Source organism: Purpureocillium lilacinum, assembly GCF_023168085.1.
Source record: "Purpureocillium lilacinum CBS 284.36 DNA, scaffold_2, whole genome shotgun sequence".
In the NCBI taxonomy this organism is placed as follows: domain Eukaryota; kingdom Fungi; phylum Ascomycota; class Sordariomycetes; order Hypocreales; family Ophiocordycipitaceae; genus Purpureocillium; species Purpureocillium lilacinum.
The window spans coordinates 4,455,626-4,476,188 of record NW_027072112.1 but is presented as its reverse complement, the minus strand read 5'-3'; the positions used below and the strand labels follow the sequence as shown (position 1 = coordinate 4,476,188).

Genomic DNA, 20,563 nt, shown 5'->3' with positions numbered 1-20,563 from the left:
CGCAAAGCCGCTCTCTTCCTCGCAGACCTGAGCTCGAGCCACAGCCTCTACGACGCCCGCGCGCGCCTCCTTCATGGACATCACCATCACGACGAGCACCGCGCTCTGGATCCTCATACCCGCTGTGCTCTCGCTCGTCATCGCATCGACAATGGGACTCTTTGGCGGCAACAAGATGCCCGTCGACGGCAAGGTCTGTGCAGCCATCCTGCTCCCTCGCGCGTACGCAATTCCCGATGCTGACAGGAAGGCCTTCGTCAGACCGTCCTCATCACGGGCGCATCCGAAGGCATGGGGCTCTCCGTCGCGCAGAAGCTCGCCGCCCGCGGCGCCAACCTCATTCTCGTCTCCCGAAGCGCCGCCAAGCTTGAGGCCGCCCTGCAGAGCGTCAAGGTACACTCGTCCCTCTATATCTAGCTCCTCTCTGTATATCCTCCCAAACCGCGGCTCGGGTAGATGCTGACGGGTACGCTTCCTCCAGGCCGCGGCCAAGAACCCCGAGACGCAACGTTTCCACTACATCTCCGCCGACGTATCCGCCCCCTCGTACGCCGGGCCCCTCCTCGCGCAGGCCCGCGAATGGAACAACGGCCGCTCCCCCGATGTCGTGTGGTGTGTCGCCGGTTTCTCCATCCCGGAGCTGTTCGTGGACATGGACATGGCCTCGCTGCGCAAGCAGATGGACGTCAACTTCTACGGCACGGCCGAGATGTCCCACGCCGTCTTCCGCGAGTGGCTCGCCCCCGACGCGCCCATCGAGAAAGAGCCCCGACATCTCGTCATGACGACGAGCGTCGTCGCCTTCTACAGCATCCCCGGGTACGCGCCATACGCGCCCTCCAAGTGGGCCATCCGCGGCCTCGCCGACACGCTCTCCCAGGAGGCCATGCTGTACCCGCAAATCGTCAAGGTGCACGCCGTCTTCCCCGGCAGCATCCTGTCGCCGGGCTATGACCGCGAGAACATCAGCAAGCCCGGCATTACCAAGGTCCTGGAGGAGACAGACCCGAAGCAGACCCCGGATGAGGTCGCCGAGATGGCGATCCGTGGACTCGAGCGGGGAGATTACTACATCACGGTCAATTGGCTCGGCAGCTTGATGAAATGGGGTACGCTCGGGGGCGCGTTCCGAAACAATTGGGTCGTGGACACCCTCGGAGCCTGGCTCGCGCCCATCGCGTGGATCTTCGCCCAGATGGACATGCATGGCAAGATCAGGGGCTACGGCAAGAAGCACGGTCATCCGAGCACATACAAGAAGCACACAGCTTAAAGTAACCTTGACAACTACACTTACACGCCGGGATATATTCTGGCCGTATCGAGATACCCTAATGACTACAGTACAGCTCTTTGCCTGTCTAGACGCCGCTCCATTTGCCAAACTTGACATATCGCTTGTACATTTCTCGCAAGATTGTCCTCCCGCTGGCGTCCAGGGCGTCGTTGAGAATCTTCCTCCCCTCCGGCGTCGTAATGTCAAAGATGGAGTTCATGGCGGGCTCCAACGCCTCCCTGACGGATCCGGGCACATTCTCCTCAAGCTGCAGCTTGACGTACTGCATCAGCACCATGTACATGTGCCGGCCGGCGGATCTCTTCGCCGCGTCAGTCGCAGAATCGAGGGCGCTGTGCAGCTGTGAGCGGGAGACGGCCCCCGCAGTGGGCTCACAGATGAGGGTGATGAGTCGGGCGTAGCGGTGGGCGTTTGTTTCCTGCGAGTTTTCGCTGCTGGTGGTACTGTATGGTGTCTTGATTACTAGCGCTTGCATGAGGGCCTGCAGTGTGCTGAGTAGGAGGTGGTAGTGGCCCTCGAGGCGGAGCCGGTGCTTCTTGATGACCACCTCAACTAGCCTGCATAGCCAGGGGAACGATACGTGCGACTGGTTGGATGTGGGGGAGGTCAAGTCGCAAGCAATGCTCAAGGTGAGCTCGATGTTCCACTGCGTCATGGCCTGTGGCCTCTTCTCCAGCAAGGCGCGGAGGATGCCACAGATGGAGGAGGCGTTGGCAACTGGCTTAGCGAGACAGGCAGCCAACTGAGTATGTGCCGCCGCCAGACTAAATTCGCCATTGGTTTGCACGTTGGTGAGGTCTATATAAGTCAGTTATGAGCACGTATCTATCGGAATCAGGCATGTTACGTACCAAGAAGCTGGTCGACGACGGTCTCGATGGCAATGACTTGGCCGTCGGTGTCGCAGCCCCTTTCAAACTCATCGAGCAGCACACTTAGATAGTCGAAACGAGCAGAGGTGCTCATGTGCTTCGTCACGCCGATGACAAGTTCCTTCAAAAGGGGAACCCGAAGTTGAGACGGTAGCTTGTCAAGGCCATCGTAAGTGGTTGGAAGGGCTCCCTCCACTTGCGCCGACAGATACGTCTGGATGAAGATCTGCAGCTTCCACCCTCGCAAGTCTCCCTGTTTCATGGCGTCCTTGCACTGCTTCTCAAGCTTGCGTAAGTGAGAGGCTTTGACACCACCGGCCAAGCTCGCAAAGTCTCCAACGGCGTCCGCCGCATCGACGGCGGCGTAGAGGCCCAAATCACCAATCGCGTCGTGAGTTGCCAAGGGGGTCTTCTCGGAGGCAATGTTGTTGACGATGGCCATAATATATCTCGCCAGGACATTCTTTGCCTGGCCCGCCAGGGGGCCTAGCTGTTCATGATTCTGGCAGTTGGGCGACCGCATGAGCTCTGTCACCAGCGCCTTGAGCAACGTGGTAAACAGAGGTTCCGCGCCCTTGCCACCTGCTTTTGGTGCCGACTTTTCGCAGTCTGAAACAAAGGCGCCCGCATCCTTGAAGTAGGCCAAGCTTCGTGCGTCGATATTCTCGGCCATTTGTCGTATTGTTGCAGAAGCCATACCGGCAAATCGTTTCACGGTCTCGAGAGCGGCCCCGCTGTCAACTGAATCCTCAAGAGACAACCCGGACATGGCGCCTGCGAGTTCCACCAAGTCTCTGAAGCTCATGTCCTCGTAGAAAGTCGGGCGCCCTGCCATCTTCGTCGCCAGGTCCAATACAAGCCTCCAAGCGTTTAAAGATGTTCTCTTCGGAGACTTGGCCATCTTTGTTCGTCGTTTTCCGAGCACAGCCATGAGCCGCTCACGCTGCGTTCGGCTGTAGACATCGACCGGAATGGCTGTTAGAGTGGCAATCCATAGCTGTGCCTCCGCTCCCGGCCAGCTCTTCTCCTTTTCCGGACTGTCTAGTCCCGTTATCAGCCGATCAACGAGATCTCTCCCAAGTTTGGTGTCGTTGAGGTTGTCGTCGTTGCTAATCAGTCCGTTCCATAGCGATCGTAGCTCATCAACGCTGGCCGTTCGTGTCGACAGCGCATTGGCTAAGGGTTGAGGGAGTTCTCCCTTCTTCGTCGAGTACATTTTGATGTATCTGCTTGACCCGTACAGGTACCAAGCTAGGTATGGCTGGTACGCTGCGCTGAACTGCAGCCTTGAGGCCGTCGCGTCGTCCACCTTCAGCGGGTTGTCATCCTTGTTCTCAGTGCCTGACGCCATCTCGTCGGCAAGGCGTTGCGTAAATCGCTCCACCAAAGATGCAGGCCCGGCGACATGCTCGCCATCAGAACTCATAGAGTCCCACGCCGCGTAGGAGCACTTGAAGGCCTCATACGTCTCAAGGCTCTCGATGGGTGACTTTCTCAAAATCTTAGACAGACGGTCTTTGACGGATTCCCAGATCGTGGACCTCTCATCTGGCGTCGCCACCGAAATCGTACAAGCCGTGACTCGCCATCTGAGAGCCGTGGCAGGTGAGCTCTTGATTGGTGAGACGATGTCGAACAACCTCCGCCCAACCGCGTCAACAAAGCCTTCGCTCTTGACGGCCTGCGCAATCATGCTTGTGAACACGCAAGTCGATCGTGGCTGAGGCTTTGCGTCTTGCGTCTCGACCCATGAAAGCAGACCTACAAGTTGTGAAGGTGACATTTCAGTCTCCATCCACGACGTTTTTGAGTCAACCCGCATCATCTGCTGTGCCAGTCCGAACCACGGCGAATTGCCGTCGAGGTTTTGTCGTTCGGCTTCGCATAGCTGCTCAAACCATAATTGCAAGAAGCTTGGAAAGTCGCGCCGAGTTTGGAACCCATCCCGGATCGCCTTGACGACGTTCAAAACAGCGTCGCGTTCCGTCTCGTCGCCAGTCGCAGTCATGGTCCGGTTGCACACTTCTCTCCGCAGCTCCGCACCCTCGTCGGAGAGCTGGAAGATGTCCGGGTCACATGTTGCCGCCTTGGATACCAGCGGCCAGTCGGTTTCGGCCCCTTGCAAGCCATACTCGCGACACACACGTCGTAGGTCGCGGACATTGACGGACGTAGACCGTTGTATGGCCTGGCTCAGAATTGCTTGCATCAGCACACTTCGATCGGGCCGGCCTTTGATCATGTGCTCGATGGCCTGGAAAACGTGTTGAATCCACTCGACGTTGCCCTTGCGCTGCTCGCCTTCGGCCACATGGCTAGAGACGCTAGACGACAGGAGATACAAAGCAGGCCCTGACAGATTGATGATGTCCTTGGACACTTCCAGAGCATTGGCGAATGCCTCGAATGATTTCAAGTTGACAAAGGTAGCCCTGCCAGGGAGAATGAGGTTGCGGTGCATGAGGGACATGAGGTCGCTGGTCCACCGGTTTCGTAGAGTGTCGGACACGTCTGCAGACTCGGTTGACGAGAATCCACCGAGCTTGGCAAGTACTATCGCGGACGGCCTGAATAGCCGGTTCGCAACCTCGAGCACATCATCCCGTCCCTGGAGATGGAGGTCCCACATCCACGAAATTGTTTGTACCCAGTTCTCGGCGTCTTCAATGTCACGGTTGACGTCGGAGCTTAACAGATGGCCGCATATCGCCAGAGCCGGGGCAGCTATCGTGGTGGCATCGGCGGCCGAGGTGCCGAATAGGGACTTGATGTGTTCCGCTCCAATCTTGTCACGGGAGAAGCTCTCAGTCGTGGTCTCGAGCCGCTGCAACAGCGCTCTGAGCGTCTTGAATAGCTCTTGCGACGTCTCCAGACAGCCGTGGTGAGATCGCAAATCGGCCAAGTCAAACCGGATGCTGGGGCTTCGTTTCCGTTTCGGCGGCGTTGCGGAGGCGGCTGTGGCGACGGGTTTTGAAATGTCCTTCAACGTCTGCTGCAGAACGGCGATGAACTTTCTGTCGGCCAGCGACTTGGCAAGAGAATAGAGAGGGATTCGCTGGAAGACGCAGTCGAGGATGGTCCATGTCAGCGGGTAGCGACGCAGCAGCTCTGCGCTCGGAGAAGAGCCGTTCATGGATTTGAGCAGCCATCGCAGGCTGCTCTCCTCGGCGGCGTGAAACTGGCCCTCCGAAGCTGCAGCCAAGCAATTCCACAAAAGCTGCAGGTTCTGTCCATTGTCCCCCGGGCCAGTCTGGTCAAGACCTCTGGCGGTCTTGATGAGATCGGTCTAAACGGCGCCGTCAGTATTGAGTGCTTTCTCTGCATTTGAGCCTCATACCATTGTGTCGGTTGATTTCGAAGCATCCCCATGTGTATATTCGCCAATTCTAAACGAATGCACCGCGAATCATGAAAAACGACGGAAGACTGCGTGAGACGGCTGCTGGGCAGAGAAGCTGGAACCCGCCCCGCGACAATGCTCGCGCCGCCGCCAAAATTTCCAAAAATTCTGCCGCGACCGCGCCGCCCAAACCGGCACTAGCGCCCTCACCGCCTTCGGCTGGTCCCCCAGCGCATGGCCGACTGCTTTTCGTGAAGCTTGACATCACCGACCGCATGCCGAGTTGAAGCTGTTGCGAGCTCTCACTCTCACCAATTCCCACGCACAGGTACGCTGCGCCGCTGCCATCGACTCCCGCTTGCGGGCCGGACCTAATTGCCTCTCAGGAAATCAGCATCCACTACCGTCACAATGTCCGATACGGTCGTCACTCGTCCGCCTCCGAGCGCCATTTCCCGACCCGTGAGCGAGGCGCTGCTCAACGAGAAGGTACATGACAGCGCCATCACGTGCCGTTTCACACCCCGTCGCGATCTCTGGAGGACTGCATTGTGCTGACTAGACACCGCGTCAAACCGTACAGTGGGACCGCTGCCTCTCCAACCTCCTCGTCAAGTCCACCCTCGGCCTCGGCTTCGGCGTCGTCTTCTCCGTCCTCCTGTTCAAGCGGAGAGCATGGCCGGCCTTTGTCGGCGTCGGCTTCGGCGCCGGTCGCGCGTACGAGGAGTGCAACTACAGCCTCAAGCAGGCCGCGCGGGACCTCAAGAAGCAAAAGGCGTAGAGTGGGCGGGCTGACTGGGTCGACGGATCGTCCGGCACGAACGAGCGTTCAACGATGTACAAATTACAACATGGCAATTGGGCAAGGATGCGCGAGTAGGACGGCATAGACTGCGTCGCAAGCTTGTAGGAAACAGACTTGCGTCAATTGAGGCGATTTGCTTAGCTTGGAACTCTCACCACCGCGTTCAACACCTTCAGCATCTTGGCTCTCTCCTACTCAGGTTCTGACATGTGATAGCTAACGTACGGTGCTGCGAATCCGACTCACGGCGAGGACGAATCGTCATCATGTTGCGCCTCCAGGTCACAGCTTGCACACTCGGACGTCGAACGGGTCGACCTCTTCCTCTCCATGGCGACGAGCGACTCTCTTCCAGTCGTCAGCGCAAACGAGTCTCTGGTGCGGTTCTCAACCACATCTTGCGTGTCACCAGACTTCGTAGGCGTCATCTGCAGCCCCGGCGATAATGTGAAACTCTGCAGCGCGTTGGTGACGCGCAGGTCTTCGGGTCGTGGCTCGAGTTCGAGGAGCGGCGTCGACATGGACATCTTGCGCTTGAGGCTCATGAGCTCTCTCTTGAGGTCTTCCGCTAGTGTAACGCTGCGCCGCCGCACGCTCTCGATGAAGGATTCTTCCTGCAAGGCATCGATGACCCTGGCTGCCTCCTTGCGGGAGTTCACCCACTGCCCGGTATCCCTGTAGCGCTGGGGCCGTAAATCGCCAGCCGTGACATTGAAGGTGATGAGGAAGCCGAGCAGCGCGACGAGTACCAGGACGGACAATGCAATGACTATGATCTCTTGCGCCAGAAGTCCCTCTTCGGACATGGTGCTGTTTGAATGGCGATGCGTGTAGGGTCGTACTCCTGCAAGGTGCGGTGAAACAGGTGTTCGACGTCGTGGACTGAATTGGACCGAGATGTCTGCAGAGGGCAATAGGTTCAGATATTGATACAACAAACGGACTAGGTCGTAAGGTTGATGCTGGCATTGAAGCTAGAGGATGCAAGCCTGCAACGAGAGCTCGCATCGCGACAGTGAACTACATCACATCCGCACACTCTGGCAGGAGCGATGAGCATGGCCACGGCAGGCGCACGGCACGACGCCAAGCTTCAATCAGCACAACCAAAGCTGGCAGTACCGTAAGAGTGGTCGCATCGCCAATGGCTCAGGCACACTGAAACATCACGCGCAAGCAGCCCAATCCTACAAATTTACTACAAAATACCCAGCGCAAAGGCATGTCGGAAGCACCACCAAGCCGTCGAGACAATCAAAAAGTCCATCTCGTCGTTGAGCCGCCCTCCCCTCTTCCGCGGCGAACCGCAAAGTCTGGTAAGAGGGCACGCCCAAAAACGGCAGAAACCGAATCCGTTTTACTCTGGCACGCAAATATGACCGATAGCAAGTTGGCGATTCATTATCGGTTGATTAATCGTGCGCGAATGTATGTGTGATAAAGAGAAAAAGAAGAAGAAGAAGCGGAAATTTGGGCCGCCACTGGTTTTGTTCCGCGCCAGAGAGTGGGCACTGCTCACCAGGGGGGGGGATGAGAGTCACGTGAGCCGGGGGTGGGTGGACTGGGGTCAGAGACCGACTTTTATTTCTGCGCTCCGCTCGTGAACCTGCCAGCTTTTCCATCTCGCAAACAAACCGGTGCTCAACAGTTTTTTGGCCAGCAATTTTGCTTGGACTTGCCGATGCCGTTTAATTCCAACAGCGTCGACAGATGGATGCAAGTGCTATCCCGTCTACGATCGTCCGCAAAGCCATTGTGCGCCGCTGCCGTACAAACCTGAGCCGGCACCCGCGTGAACACAAACCAAACCCACAGATTGCCTACACCTCGCCGCTTTCAATGCGCAAGCGTGTCAACTTTATATCTTCGTTCGTATGTGGGAGATTTAACCCAAGGTCTAGACAACCGGTCCGCTCCACCCTGCTGCCATTGAGACAAGTGTGGCCTCAGGACTAAAATCGGACGAACATGCCGTTCATTCCATTCATAGCATTCGAGTTGCTCGCTAGTAATATTTGCTGCCGCTCTATTCAAACCATGCATGTCTCGTGACAGCAGTAAACCCTGCGCCGTGTCATATCGTCATAACGCCATACCATGTCTGCGCCAAATACGAGCCCGCCCACTCAATAGACTAGATGCTGCTTCCGAAGATGACCTGCTCATTCGTGAACGATAGCAGGAACTTGGCCACCAACCGGCCAGTGTACAAAAACGACGCGTCAATGGGTGCGGTGTGCACATCTCGACTTAGGAGAATATCGTCGTCGGCCAGAAACTGAATCTCTTGCCCTGCGCCCTTGTTAGCAGCACACCCAGTCATGAATACGGGTGACGCTCACAGTCTTCTCCATGCAAGAGGCCCCTCAAAGCCCCCAACATCTCCACCGCCGGCCCGTCAACCTCTTCCTGCTCCATACACTCGTCATCAAACAGCGGGTTGAAGCTCTTCGTGTTGGCGTCCTTGGTGTGAGTCTGATAGATGTTGTGGAACTGGTACGCGAATTGTTTAAACGGCATATTCTCCAACTCCTTGCACATGTTGAGTGCAAACTCTGGCTTATACTCTGGTGGTGTGCTGTTGCGTAGATTGATCTCGTTCTGCGACATGGCAAAGTTCTCCGTGGTCGTCTCTACCGCCTCCATGAAAAGGCACAGCACGAGAAACGACGCCATGCAAGGCGCCCATTCCCGCTTGTGCTTGGGTTTGAGGGATTTGGAGAAGCACTCGAATAGTAGCTGCATCTCACGCATAATGAGCTCGTCGATGAGCGACTTGACTTGCCGTGCGAGAACTCGAGGCGTTACCCAGGGCGTGTTCTGCGGGACGAGGCCGGATCCGTGCAGAGATACAATGGATTGGCGTGTAATGCAGAGATGCCGAGTCATGACATATTGCATGGCATATATGGAAAGGGCACGTTTGACCATGGTAGACTGTAGAATGTGTCAGAAGCACGCCACCTGAGATGTGAAAGAGAACTCACGTCTGACTGTTGCGCATACTGCTGTACAATACGAAGAACCTTGGTCGGCAGTCTTGTCGAACGGAAAGAGTCGGTGACCTGTTCCGCATATTGCGGCTCGTTGACAATTTCCTGGATGTAGGATTTTGCTCGCTTTCGGAGTTCCTCACGTTGCGTCCCGGTGCCGAATTCGATGCCTATAGGGGCCGAGTCATTCGCTTGGATGTCTAGCCGGGCCTTGTCAAGATTCAGATGCCAGTGTTGCAGGACATCGCAGGTCTTGGCTGTAAAGAACTTGGCCCGGATAGGCATCGTCGCAGAGAAGCGATGTCCTGAGAAGAGCTCGATATCGCACGGCTGTTCGACGCCACCAACGTGAAATCCTTCCACGTTGTCTCTCAGAAACTTGCTCATTTCGTCTTTCCTGAAGTGGCCGCGAATGAAATCCGGGAACAGCGTCGTCAGAAAGTCCTGAAACTGCCAGCATACCAGCTGAGGCACGTGAAGCATAAGTCTTTTGCAGTGCTTGCACGGCCGCTCCTTATCGCACTTGACCTTGCGGCTGTGGCAGCAAAAGCATGCGCCGAGGCGCCGCACTTGCAACGCGCTTTCCTTGGTGTCGTTGGCCAGGGGGCCTTTTCGGCCTCGCTGCGTTGCTCGCATGGCCTCGAAGCATTCGAAAGGGTTGGGTTTGCCAGCGTGAGCATTTATCGACGTAGGCGTCATGATAACAAACTTTCCCGATTGCTCTGGTTTCTTATTCTTCTCGACCTTGCCAGCTTTCACTTTGCGGGTGCTGGCGGGAAGCTTGCCTGAAGGCGACTCGGCCTTGATGGCGGGCGACTTGGAGCTTGACGAACCGGGACTGGCTGAGCCAATACTAAAATCCTGCGGCGATGGTATGAACTCTTCGAACGAAATAACTTGACCCTCTCCCACCTGCTGATTCGAAGGCTCCCACTCCTGAATGGGATTGGGCCTGAAGGTCTGCGACGGGTTCAACGCGGAGCTAGGTCCCGCATTGGCCTGGTCCAGCCCGGGAAAGAATTCGGCTGCGAGGTTTGCCATGTACGGTGCCATATCTAGGGCTCTTGTGAGTCGTTATCCTGCATGTTTGGAACAGGGGCCTACCATTCAGCTCTTGTTGTGTAAACTCGGCCGCGTCCGTCTGCGGAAACAGATACTGCTGCGGAGTCATGAAGGCATCGCTCTGGGCAAAGTCTACCCCGGTCGTCGTCGCAAATGTGCTCGAGTCCAGATGCTCTGTCTGCTGCGGGAGCGAAGACGAGGCAGCGGGGAGAAAGACGGTCTGGTCTAGGTCGACCATGGACATGGGCGAGACGGACACCTGCGGCGGCGATGTGGACATGTGAGTGTGACCGACGATGGCGAAGCCGCTCAGGCTTCCGCTGGCAGGGCTGGGCAGGAATCCCACGGACCCGGGAGCGGACGCGCCGCTCGAATAGTCGATGTACTGCCATGATTCGTCGGTGTCCCCGGAAGAGTCGACGTCGTAGGGGGAGGGGTGCGGGGAGGTGTTTTGCGAAGCGACGGATGCCATGACTGGGAGGTGTGCTCTTTTCGACGAGCTGAACTGTTCAAAAGCGGATTATTGCGAGTTGATGACGGCCCGCCGTTTATGATATCTTGTCGTTCGGCTCCGGCTTGTAAGGTCCGGGACCTGGGAGGAAGGGGGGGGTCCTTGGGCGTCGTCTATCGCCGACTCGCCGCGTCACGCCATCGGTCGAATTACACGCGGATGGGCAATGAATCCGGCCGAAATAATGACAGTCGCAAAACGAAGCAGCATCGATCGCACGCGACAGAAGTCGTCGTGGGCGTCGTCGAGGCTTATGAGAGAGGCGGCAAGCTGGCGCTGGACGGCGCTAAACCGCAAGAGAACACCGAGGGTCCAAGGCGCTGCGGTGGTTCAGCCATCCACGATGCTTGGTTGGGCCACATGCAGCCGCGCGCACCGCCACTCCTGCTGAGCGTTGACCGACGCAGGCAGCGCCTCAACCGCTCTTTCCTCCATTTCCCACCGAAGCTGCTGCACCATGACTTCCGGGGAACGGTCACGTGCTGGGTCACCGGTAATTCTGTGTGAAGTATGCCTAGCTGATGCCCTTCCCATGCGCTGACAGCCTCTGTGATTGTCCTCGGGTAGGTAAGATCAGTAACCTATGGCTCATCAGTCAACCCTCTGTTGGAATAAGCGGCCCTGCGTTGTTCTACCTCTACCACGGACATGTGTCGTTCTGGCTAGCTTTGATGCGAGCATTGCCCAAATACTTGCACTCTGCAGCTGCCAACTTTCTAGGCAGATTGGAGTTACGAAATCATGAGGGGACCGAACACAACCTCGATCCATAGCAGTTGGGCCTCGCACTAACAAGGAGAGGCTCGTCGCGCTCTAGTCCTCCGCAGCCACCCTAGACTCTGCCTCTTTGTCAATCATGACTCCGAACCAGCTATCCCCTCGATTCAGGCAACCAAATATAGTCGAGGTCATATTGACGGCGACTTACACAACACCGTAGTGCCTCGCCTCACTCGCGCAGATCTCGCAGTCCAGGAATTATCCAAGTCGACGTACACAGGAGGCTGGCAGGAGCCGTCCCTCCAAGCGTGGGCCGGAACGCCGAGGATCGAGGCCGAAACTCAGTGCAAAGAATCGGCCGAAAGAGACTCTTTCACCAAATACTGTGCAGTTGGATTGCGAAGTTTCCTATGTCGACAAAGCGGCAATGCCGAGCACAAACCTCGCAGGGTCGCGTGATGGCTCCGGCGTCCCTCCTCATCCGGGGTTGCGGAGCCGCGTCGGCACCTAAGCTTCTGCCATAAGGTTGAGCACGGTTACCTTCGACACCGGACGAAAAAAAAAATGCCGTGATACCCGCCCCTCATATATCATAACCAACGTGGTTTAGATTCTCAGTATCGCCATTCGTCAAATGCCCTATCGCGACGCCATCACGCCCGCCGGTACACCTGCCGCAAGAGGCAAGTCGCTCCATGTTAGCGCTGCGAGGCAGGATACCCTACAGCGTGGGTGTGTCGATCACAGATGCGCCGGCTCATGCCGCGAACTCCGCTCCCGTTTCCGTTGTAGGTTTCGAGAAGAGCGGAGTTGCAATGCCCCGCGATCTACAGCGTCGCCATGGACGATCGAAACGTGCTGAATACGATGCCTACTCGATGAGGATGAAGATGTTCGGGAGATCAACATGTGGGCACCCGGATTCCGGGCAACGCGCCGGATCGTCCTTTTGAGGATCATAATGCTTCGCAAACATAAGCTATACAGTTGTATTCAAGACCCTTTCTTCTAAGATGCGGTGCGTCCCGCATCGGACATCTCTCACAAGCGCGTCCTCGTCGCCGGTTCCTGATATCGGATATCCGGCACTCCAGCCCCTGGCCTCAGGGCACACGGCAGTCCATAGCCGCCGACTTGCCTCTTTGAGGGCCGCGCGCCATCTCCCGGTCGCCGCATACAGGTGCCAGTCCGGGGGCGGGCGCCTGGGTCCCGAATTATCCGGCCGCCCAGGGACTTTTAGCCTAGCGTTGATGCCGCCACGGAGCTCGGACACCACGCTCGGGGGCGAGCCTCGTGCGATGGAATGTGGTGTAACTTGTGACACTCAGCTCCTATATGCTTCCACTAACAAAGGAGCAAACAGGAAGGTGGTTCAAGGCGGCGAGCGCGCAAGTCTAACATAGGGTTGCATTCGCTTCGAGATTGTCCCGAGTCGGCCGCCGCCTTCTATGGGAATAACGACATTCTGCGGAAAGCTTCGCGACATCAACGTCGGCTATGGGCATAGAGCTGAGGCATTCTCGCGGGCTTGGTCAGGTGTCGTTAAGCGTTGTAGATAATGGCACCTGCGAAAGAGAGCATAGCTCAAGACGCCATCATCACGACCTGCGCGATTCTGTCTGGTGTTGGTTACATGTTAATATAAACTCATGATACAGCGGCAGGGAGGATATCAACGACGGGCGAGTATAAGAAGGCCGCAACATCATCAACTTCATACCGAGTGATCCAAGCTACCAGAGTTGTCCAGGCCATCACATCCACTCTCATTCTTCGGAATCAAGCCATCTGTCGTCCGCGTTCTCGCCTTGAAGACCCAAGACCTTAGCTCATTATGAAGTACGCTGCCATCCTCGCGACCCTCAGCGGCCTCACCGCCGCGCTGCCCAACCCAGCCGCGGTCGAGCAGACCAAGGCCGTCCCCCGCCGCACCGGCCGCACCAAGAACTCGGGCTTCAACCGCAAGCTCACCGAGTACCCCACCTACTCCAGCAACTGGGCCGGCGCCGTGCAGATCGGCAAGGGCTTCAACAAGGTGGTCGGCACCATCACGGTCCCCGAGGTCTCGGGCGACGCCGACGCCGCCGCCTCCGCCTGGGTCGGCATCGACGGCGACACCTGCCAGACGGCCATCCTGCAGACGGGCGTGAGCTTCTACGGCGACGGTACCTTCGACGCCTGGTACGAGTGGATCCCCGACTACTCGCACAGCTTCGCCAACTTCGGCATCAGCGCCGGCGACCAGATCCGCATGACGGTCGACGCCTCGTCCAAGACGACCGGCGTCGCCATCCTCGAGAACCTCACCACGGGCAAGAAGGTCTCGCACACGTTCACCAGCACCCCCTCGACGCTGTGTGAGACCAACGCCGAGTGGATCGTCGAGGACTTTGAGTCCGGCGGCTCGCTCGTCCCCTTTGCCAACTTTGGCACCGTGACCTTCACCGACGCCTCTGCTTCGGGCTCGTCCGGCACGGTTACTCCCTCCGGCGCCCAGATCTTCGACATCCGGGACTCGAGCGGCCAGGTGCTCACCAACTGCGGCACCAGCGGCAGCGACCTCTCCTGCTCTTACACCGGCAACTAGGGTCGCCTGGTGGATGGCTCACATGACAACATGAAGGCTTCAGCGTTGAAGTTACCAGCTAGTTAGCATTTTGTACCTATTTGAGCTGGCTATTAAAAAAAAGTTTCCAAACCAAGTTTGCCAATTCGTGCTACTGTTGTAACCCAACCCGTAATGGCTAGTTGTATAGCTCCTTGTTGCAATGGGAGGCGGTTATCTTATATGCCTTTGTGTCCCCCCGACGTCTGCATTGGCTTGCCGCTGTGTGTGGTATCTACAGCGAACAGGATGTGCTGCGGCCGAACGCAGCCATAGCTTCCCACTGACCCGAGACAAGCACCTATTCAGTCATGGACGACCCGTACATCCCTCAGCATCAAGATATAGCTTGCTAAATGCATCTTTTGCCATGGTACGCTACTCAGATAATTGCAGCCTACAATAGTATCCGTCGTCCAGCCTCATCTCGTCGTGTCAGGTCCGCCAATCTCGACTGATCAGGAAGGCAATGACAATTTTATCAACACATAAAATAAGATGATAAGACAATCCAACTCTGCTTTGTCCTCGAACTTGCCCTGGAAGCATGCAGCTTGCAATCTGTATTAACAGACCCCTTTTCTGGTCTTTGTTCGCTGCACCCCGGGCAGCAACGCACCCCAAGTTGCCGCGCATCGTTTATATCGGCAACGTCCACTGTCGTCGTGCTATTCAGAACGATTGTGAAATATCGCAATCCTCGAGCTAGCCTTCAACCCGACGAGCATGCCAGCAGCTGAGGGGCGAAACATAGTTACAAAACACAAAACACATTATCGTTAGTCGTCTCGTGGCGTAAAAGCGGTGCGGCGCAAAGAGCCAGGTTTGCCCATTGTACGCGCCGTCTTGAGCCGTCATGTCGAACCGTTATTGGTGACATGAGGCGTTGTATGTTAAACGTGGTCAACCCAGTATAGCGACTGGGTGGCGGAGGAAGCATTTCAGGATCGGAACCGCGAGTTGGCGCGTTCCTGGATCCGCTTCTCTGTATCAACGTATAGCCGGTCGAGGTAATCCATGGCCGACGCATCCTTCAGAATTTTGGCGACCTGAATGCCCGCCGAGATTAGCTGGAGGATGTTGCGGTCGTCCTTGAGCGGACGGCTCTGATGCTTGGCGGCGTGTCGCATCTCGAGTGAGTTCTCCAAAATCGTAACAAACTGCTTGATCTGTCCATTGTAGAGAACACGGGCCGGGATCCGCCTCTTGGTAGCCAGGCGCTTCAGGAGGTACACCCATTCCGTCCACTCGCGGTCCTGCGGCCTTTCAACGGGTCGCATGTCCTGGGTCAAAGGAATCGGAAACTGGTATTTGGCCACGAAATCGAAGGCGCACTGCGACAGACGATCGTTGACCTGATTGAGGACACTGTCCTGCTCCTGGACGTGGAGATTGGTGGGGAGATGGGGGAGCTCCCGCTCCTGCATTGCAATCACTTCCTGAGATGGCCGCTGCAGGAACTGATGGGGACCGTCAAACTCATCTCGGTTGGATGGCCTTCGCTGTGAGCTTCGCTTGCCGGTTCCCTTCGACTTGCGGCCAGGGCTGGCCACGTTCATTCCATTGTCGAGGGAATAGTCCGACAAGCTCGGCGAAGTAATGAAGTCCTCCAGTGACCCAGTCGGTGAATAGCGGCCCTGTGCCTCCCAAGAGGATGGTTTGGAGCCGTGGTACGACGGGTATGCTTGCCCAATAGTTCCGCTCACGGCAGCGGGCGGCCGACTGACGTAGGCCATGGTTGAGGGAATGGATGTATCGGCGCGGGATAGCTGGCTACTCGCCGCTGTTCGCGGGGCGACCGCAGTCTGGTAGTGTCCACTCGAGTAGTTAACACTGGAGAACAGGTTATTACTGACCCTGTACGATCAACGACACGGCGCTCAAGTACGGATCTTACTTTGACGGAATGTAAAGACCATTGCCAAACGCTCCGTTGCCGTAAGGTTCAACGAAGCCGGCGCTTGGCAAGTCAGTATGACGGCATCGTGTTTCGTGGCAGTCGGGGACTTCGAACCTGCGAGCCGGATTCCATGGATCGCGAGACATGGCAGAGCTCTTGTAAGCAAGGGCTGACTGTGCCATGTCCTCGGGAAGCATACTGCGACGGGAGTAGATACGGCGCCTCCAATCGTGACGAAGCCTGGAAAAGTACAAGGAGAGCGAAACGCCGGCCTAGAGGTAGGATCCAGAGGTTGGAAACAAGCAGAACGATGCCGTGGAATCTCGGGAATCCAGATCCGGCTGTAACGGGCTGGGCAGCCTGTACAACACACAGAGTATGTAATCCTTCGCAACGGTGCGGGCTGAATCTCTCCCCGACGAGCCCTCAAGGGCTGAATCCACCGGATCCGGGTGATTTGATTGCTCCAGACAGTCCTAGGATCCTCCACGCGGACAAGATGGTGTCGAACGACGAAGCGGTGTGTGAACTGGGCCAGGTGACCAGAGTCCCGCAGCAGCCAACGCCCACTGGAGTGGGAAAGCAAACCAGTTAGAGAACCGAGAGGCACTAAAAGTTGCTAGCGCAGCAACTGCCTGGCCATGCAAGTGACGACGAGCCGGCCTCTGAGAGGAATGGGATACTTCCGGAGAAGGATTTTGATTGAAGGCGGCAAACCTGGGGGGAAAGGAAAACGCCCAGTCAAACTCGGACTGGAGGCACTTTATGTTGGATCGTGAAAGGCCCGCTCACACGCAAGACACCTGCCCCGGCGACCGCGGGAGTGTCAGATCCCGGTCGTGGTAGGTGGGATTGATTGCATGGACCAGCCCAAGGGCGTCTCTGGCGCAGAAACGCGTCTGCCTGAGTGGCGAGTCGTCCGTCAGGGCTGGAGAAGCGGCAGCTTGAGCACAAGGGCCACGCACCCCAACAGCAGGTGCTGATGGAGCGCCCGGGTCCAACAACACGGGGTAGGCGGCGGCTCCAGGCGATGGACGGCCGCAACGTAGGTAAGCTTCTCCAGTCGGGCGCCTGCGCAAGACCAGTGGGGTCGAGCCAGATGCCGCACAATCTGATGGTGCCGAGGGGTGTGATCGCCTCGCGGTGTTGGTCAAGCAACACTGGATCGCGCGCAAACAAAACCCAAAGTGGGTGTCGTCCTGGGGTATCCCAGAAGCTGGAGACGGCCAAGACTCAAGATGAAGCACCGCCCCGGTGGCGAAAAAAAAAGTCAGTACGAGTAGTATCGCGCGTTGGTGCGAGCAAAGAGAGCCGCTCCTGAGGATGATGGACAGAGAATTCCGCTTCCGGACGACCGGGGAAAGCACGCGCAAACGACAGGGGAAATTGAACTCATGCGACAATGGCAGTTCAGGCCGAGGCGATTGGGCAGCTAGTCCGCATTGTTGCCCAAGGCTAATGGATGACGTTGTAATGGATTGCCGTGGTGCTCGCGGGTGGGAGCCCGATCAGGTCATCCGACACCGAAGGACGGCAGGGAATGCCCCTGGATGCCAGAGGGCGGTCAATCCTGGTTCGGTGGTGTCTTGGGCACCAAGGGCTGTTGGCTTGGGCGTGAGCACTACCAACTGCAATCCCAGCTGGCCGCCTCAGCCTCTCCCAAGCCATGCCTTCCATGGGCACCCAACTACACGTTGCCGAGTGCCTTTGCTGCCCATCGATCCAACTGCATCATCTCACTGCTACCTGCCATGAAAGACAGTGTCTAGCGTGAGTGGCTGGCGGCATCAAACTTAAGGCGAGATAAACCCCAGAGCCGGTTTTTGAATTCAGCGCTGAGCAAGAGGTCGACGAAGTTACTGTGCAGTACAGCCCTGGGCTGCGCGTGTACAGCACAGTACTCTGGTTGTTTGTCTCTGCGAGGCATCGATGAGAGTATGGCGAGCTATTCTTGCACTGGGCCCTGAAACCCATGTGAAATGATGCTGCGACTGCTCCGTCGTCGCCACATGTCTCGAATCCGGCAACGCTCACGGTCGCTGCGATTTCGGCTCTTCTCCCTTACCGGACAATGACGAAGCCGCGATCCGCTACCATCCCGCCTGCGACTGGGCTGTCCAAGATGGTTTCTACTGACGACTCATGGCCCGCCGCCCGCTGGATTAGCATCGTGCCTCCTCCGGCTTGGTGCCAGCTGCGGCCATTCGTACCGCTGCACGGTGTCCCAAGAGAATGCAGAAAGGGATGCGGGATACGCTCGCTGCAGCAGGAACGCGAATGACCCGCATAGAGTTGCGGCGGCACCGAAATTGCGGTGGATCAACTTTGCGTAGTCCCGACTCTCCGGCATTGCGCGCCGGCGCCGGCTTCAGGGCGGAGCCGAGTGGGGTCTGCCCGAGAATTCGGCGCCGCCCAAGCTGTGTGCAAGGGTTGATCGACGCGTCGCCGGCAGCGTACCGAGCCCTCGATGACGATGAGTCGATGGCCAATACGTGAAGTCCCGCTGAGTAGTCGGAACACGTGGGCGAGGCGGACCGTTGCTCTTGTGAGACGCATCAATGCCAGGTCAACGGTCTCGTCAAGAACCCGCGCGGCCCCTTGGCAGCTGCTCCTAAACGTCGTTTCGAGGGCCTCGTTAGCAGCGCGAACAGCCTTGGGGCCACGGCATCCGTGCCTTGCGAGGCGACTGACTGCGATGCGTTGTCAAGCAGCCGCCAAGCTGAATATCAATCTGACAGCTCGCGAACTTGACGTAGCATGCATTGCGCATTGCATCAACACGCCAACGGGCGCATTCGGGCCAAAGAACAGCGAATGACTAGGTAATTGCGATTAGCGACAGCAAGCAATGCACCGCCGACGTGGAGTTTCAATCGCCCCGCAAGTCTCCAACGAAACGAGCCTCACGAGGGTGATGATTGAGACTTCGTACCGATAATCACGTGCGACGCTCTTTCCCTCAGCTACCCAGGTGCTCTTTCCGTGTGCATCATCAAGCCACCCAAACGATCCAACCATCGGCACAGGGAAAGCCACACCCGTCGCGACCCACGTGCCCGAGACGTGACGGGCCGCACCTGCCGTTCTGCGGCCCGCCGTTGAGGCGAGCAATGCCGGGCGGATTAGCTAATAATCGGGGCAACGCTGGCTGGCATCAATTCCAACCTGCGAGGCGCTCGTGCCACAACTGCTGTGTCCATTGTTGCACCAAACAGCGCATCCGTCAAGGCAACCAACGACACCAGCTTGGACCTCTGCACATCCCGCCTCGTCTCTCTTGTCGCGCCTTGCTGAGAGTGTCTCTCGCAGCGTTCATGCAAGCCTCATCACACCGGATGGTGGTAATTGGCTTGGCCTACATTGACCGCCATTGCGTGACCTTGGCCGGCACGACTTCATTCGCCCAGTCCAGCAACGGACCGAGCGTCCGCGGCTCGAAAAATCTGCTGTCTCGGATCCAGCATCTGGCCGGCCATGCCAGCTGTACCCCGCTCGGCGCAAGAGCCAGCCTCACGATGACTCGCCAGCCGTGCGTCGGTCCACCTCTGTTGGAGCGTTGACCCTGTCTGCAGCCGGGATGGACGGCTGGGTGAGTGTTCGTTCGCCTTGCGAAGAGAGAAAACATGGGAAAACAACTCGGCGTGCCAAGCCCACGAGCCGCCCTGCCCTGGCCTTCTTTTCCCTTCCCGTCGTGTCGACAAGTGTCGCATCGCGGCTGCCGGACCGCGTCGTCTCTGGACGGCTGGCAACCTCATTTCCCCGGTGAAACGAACGAGATGAGACGGGCGCCCTCGTGCCCCCTTCGAGGAGCTGACAATCGAGCGCCAAGCTGACAGCAAACGTCTGCTCGCCAGTCGCTGGACATGCAGTGCTGTGTTGTCCTGCAGCCATGCCCCCCCGACTCGTCACGTCTGGCGCCCCTCTGGCCACTTACAGCGCCTCTGCCGTGCTGCCGTCCCCACCGGGACCCCCCTTCAGGGATCCAGGTTGGTGATGAATCCCTGTGCAGCAACGAATCAGTTGCCATCATAGCGCCAGCGCATCCATGCGACCGCCCAAGAGGCCTGTCTATTGGCGTCATTCGACACGCTGGCTGTGGGGGCTTTTGCTGTCCGAGCATGAGTTGTCGCTCGTCGACTGTAACGATAAAACCCGCATGCCCCCTCGTTGCCCAACCTCATCCTCTTGCGTTCTTGTCTTTCTGCCCAACCTTTCTGCCCAACCTCCCAATCGACTCCTACCCTCACTTGCTTTTCAGAACACGGACTCTTGCGACAAACCCCCTCCTTCCTCTCCTGCTCTTGCACAACAGCAACAGCCCAAGGGACTACCCAAGACTGCATCCACACAGGACTGCTCTGTTGCGCGTCATCACAGCATCAGCTCAGGCCCTTGCCACAGCTACACAAAACAAGACCTTTGCCAGACAAACTTGCCCAAGTTTGATCTTCCGGATCT

General features: G+C 57.5%; 7 protein-coding genes across 7 annotated transcripts; 3 read left to right on the top strand and 4 right to left on the bottom strand.

Moving 5' to 3' along the window:
• Positions 1-73: 73 nt before the first annotated feature.
• PLICBS_003109 (3-dehydrosphinganine reductase) lies at positions 74-1,273 on the top strand (the record flags this gene model as incomplete). The annotated part of the gene is made up of 3 exons (XM_018322844.2): positions 74-193; positions 262-393; positions 482-1,273. The coding sequence occupies 3 exons, from the start codon at positions 74-76 to the stop codon at positions 1,271-1,273; spliced, it is 1,044 nt and encodes a 347-aa protein (XP_018178074.2).
• An 88-nt stretch (positions 1,274-1,361) lies between these two features.
• PLICBS_003108 (uncharacterized protein) lies at positions 1,362-5,509 on the bottom strand (the record flags this gene model as incomplete). The annotated part of the gene is made up of 3 exons (XM_018322843.2): positions 1,362-2,095; positions 2,149-5,455; positions 5,507-5,509. The coding sequence occupies 3 exons, from the start codon at positions 5,507-5,509 to the stop codon at positions 1,362-1,364; spliced, it is 4,044 nt and encodes a 1,347-aa protein (XP_018178073.2).
• Positions 5,510-5,920: 411 nt separating this feature from the next.
• Positions 5,921-6,290, top strand: PLICBS_003107 (mitochondrial inner membrane organizing system component; the record flags this gene model as incomplete). Its single annotated transcript, XM_018322842.1, has 2 exons — positions 5,921-5,998; positions 6,093-6,290. 2 exons carry the CDS (start codon positions 5,921-5,923, stop codon positions 6,288-6,290), a joined length of 276 nt encoding a protein of 91 aa, XP_018178072.1.
• Positions 6,291-6,556: 266 nt separating this feature from the next.
• On the bottom strand, positions 6,557-7,120 carry PLICBS_003106 (uncharacterized protein; the record flags this gene model as incomplete). Its single annotated transcript, XM_018322841.1, has 1 exon — positions 6,557-7,120. The coding sequence occupies one exon, from the start codon at positions 7,118-7,120 to the stop codon at positions 6,557-6,559; it is 564 nt and encodes a 187-aa protein (XP_018178071.1).
• Positions 7,121-8,448: 1,328 nt separating this feature from the next.
• PLICBS_003105 (uncharacterized protein) lies at positions 8,449-10,841 on the bottom strand (the record flags this gene model as incomplete). Its single annotated transcript, XM_018322839.1, has 4 exons — positions 8,449-8,606; positions 8,657-9,251; positions 9,302-10,362; positions 10,412-10,841. 4 exons carry the CDS (start codon positions 10,839-10,841, stop codon positions 8,449-8,451), a joined length of 2,244 nt encoding a protein of 747 aa, XP_018178069.1.
• Positions 10,842-13,434: 2,593 nt separating this feature from the next.
• Positions 13,435-14,187, top strand: PLICBS_003104 (uncharacterized protein; the record flags this gene model as incomplete). The annotated part of the gene is made up of 1 exon (XM_018322837.1): positions 13,435-14,187. One exon carries the CDS (start codon positions 13,435-13,437, stop codon positions 14,185-14,187), a length of 753 nt encoding a protein of 250 aa, XP_018178067.1.
• Positions 14,188-15,146: 959 nt separating this feature from the next.
• Positions 15,147-15,941, bottom strand: PLICBS_003103 (uncharacterized protein; the record flags this gene model as incomplete). The annotated part of the gene is made up of 1 exon (XM_018322836.1): positions 15,147-15,941. The coding sequence occupies one exon, from the start codon at positions 15,939-15,941 to the stop codon at positions 15,147-15,149; it is 795 nt and encodes a 264-aa protein (XP_018178066.1).
• Positions 15,942-20,563: the final 4,622 nt, after the last annotated feature.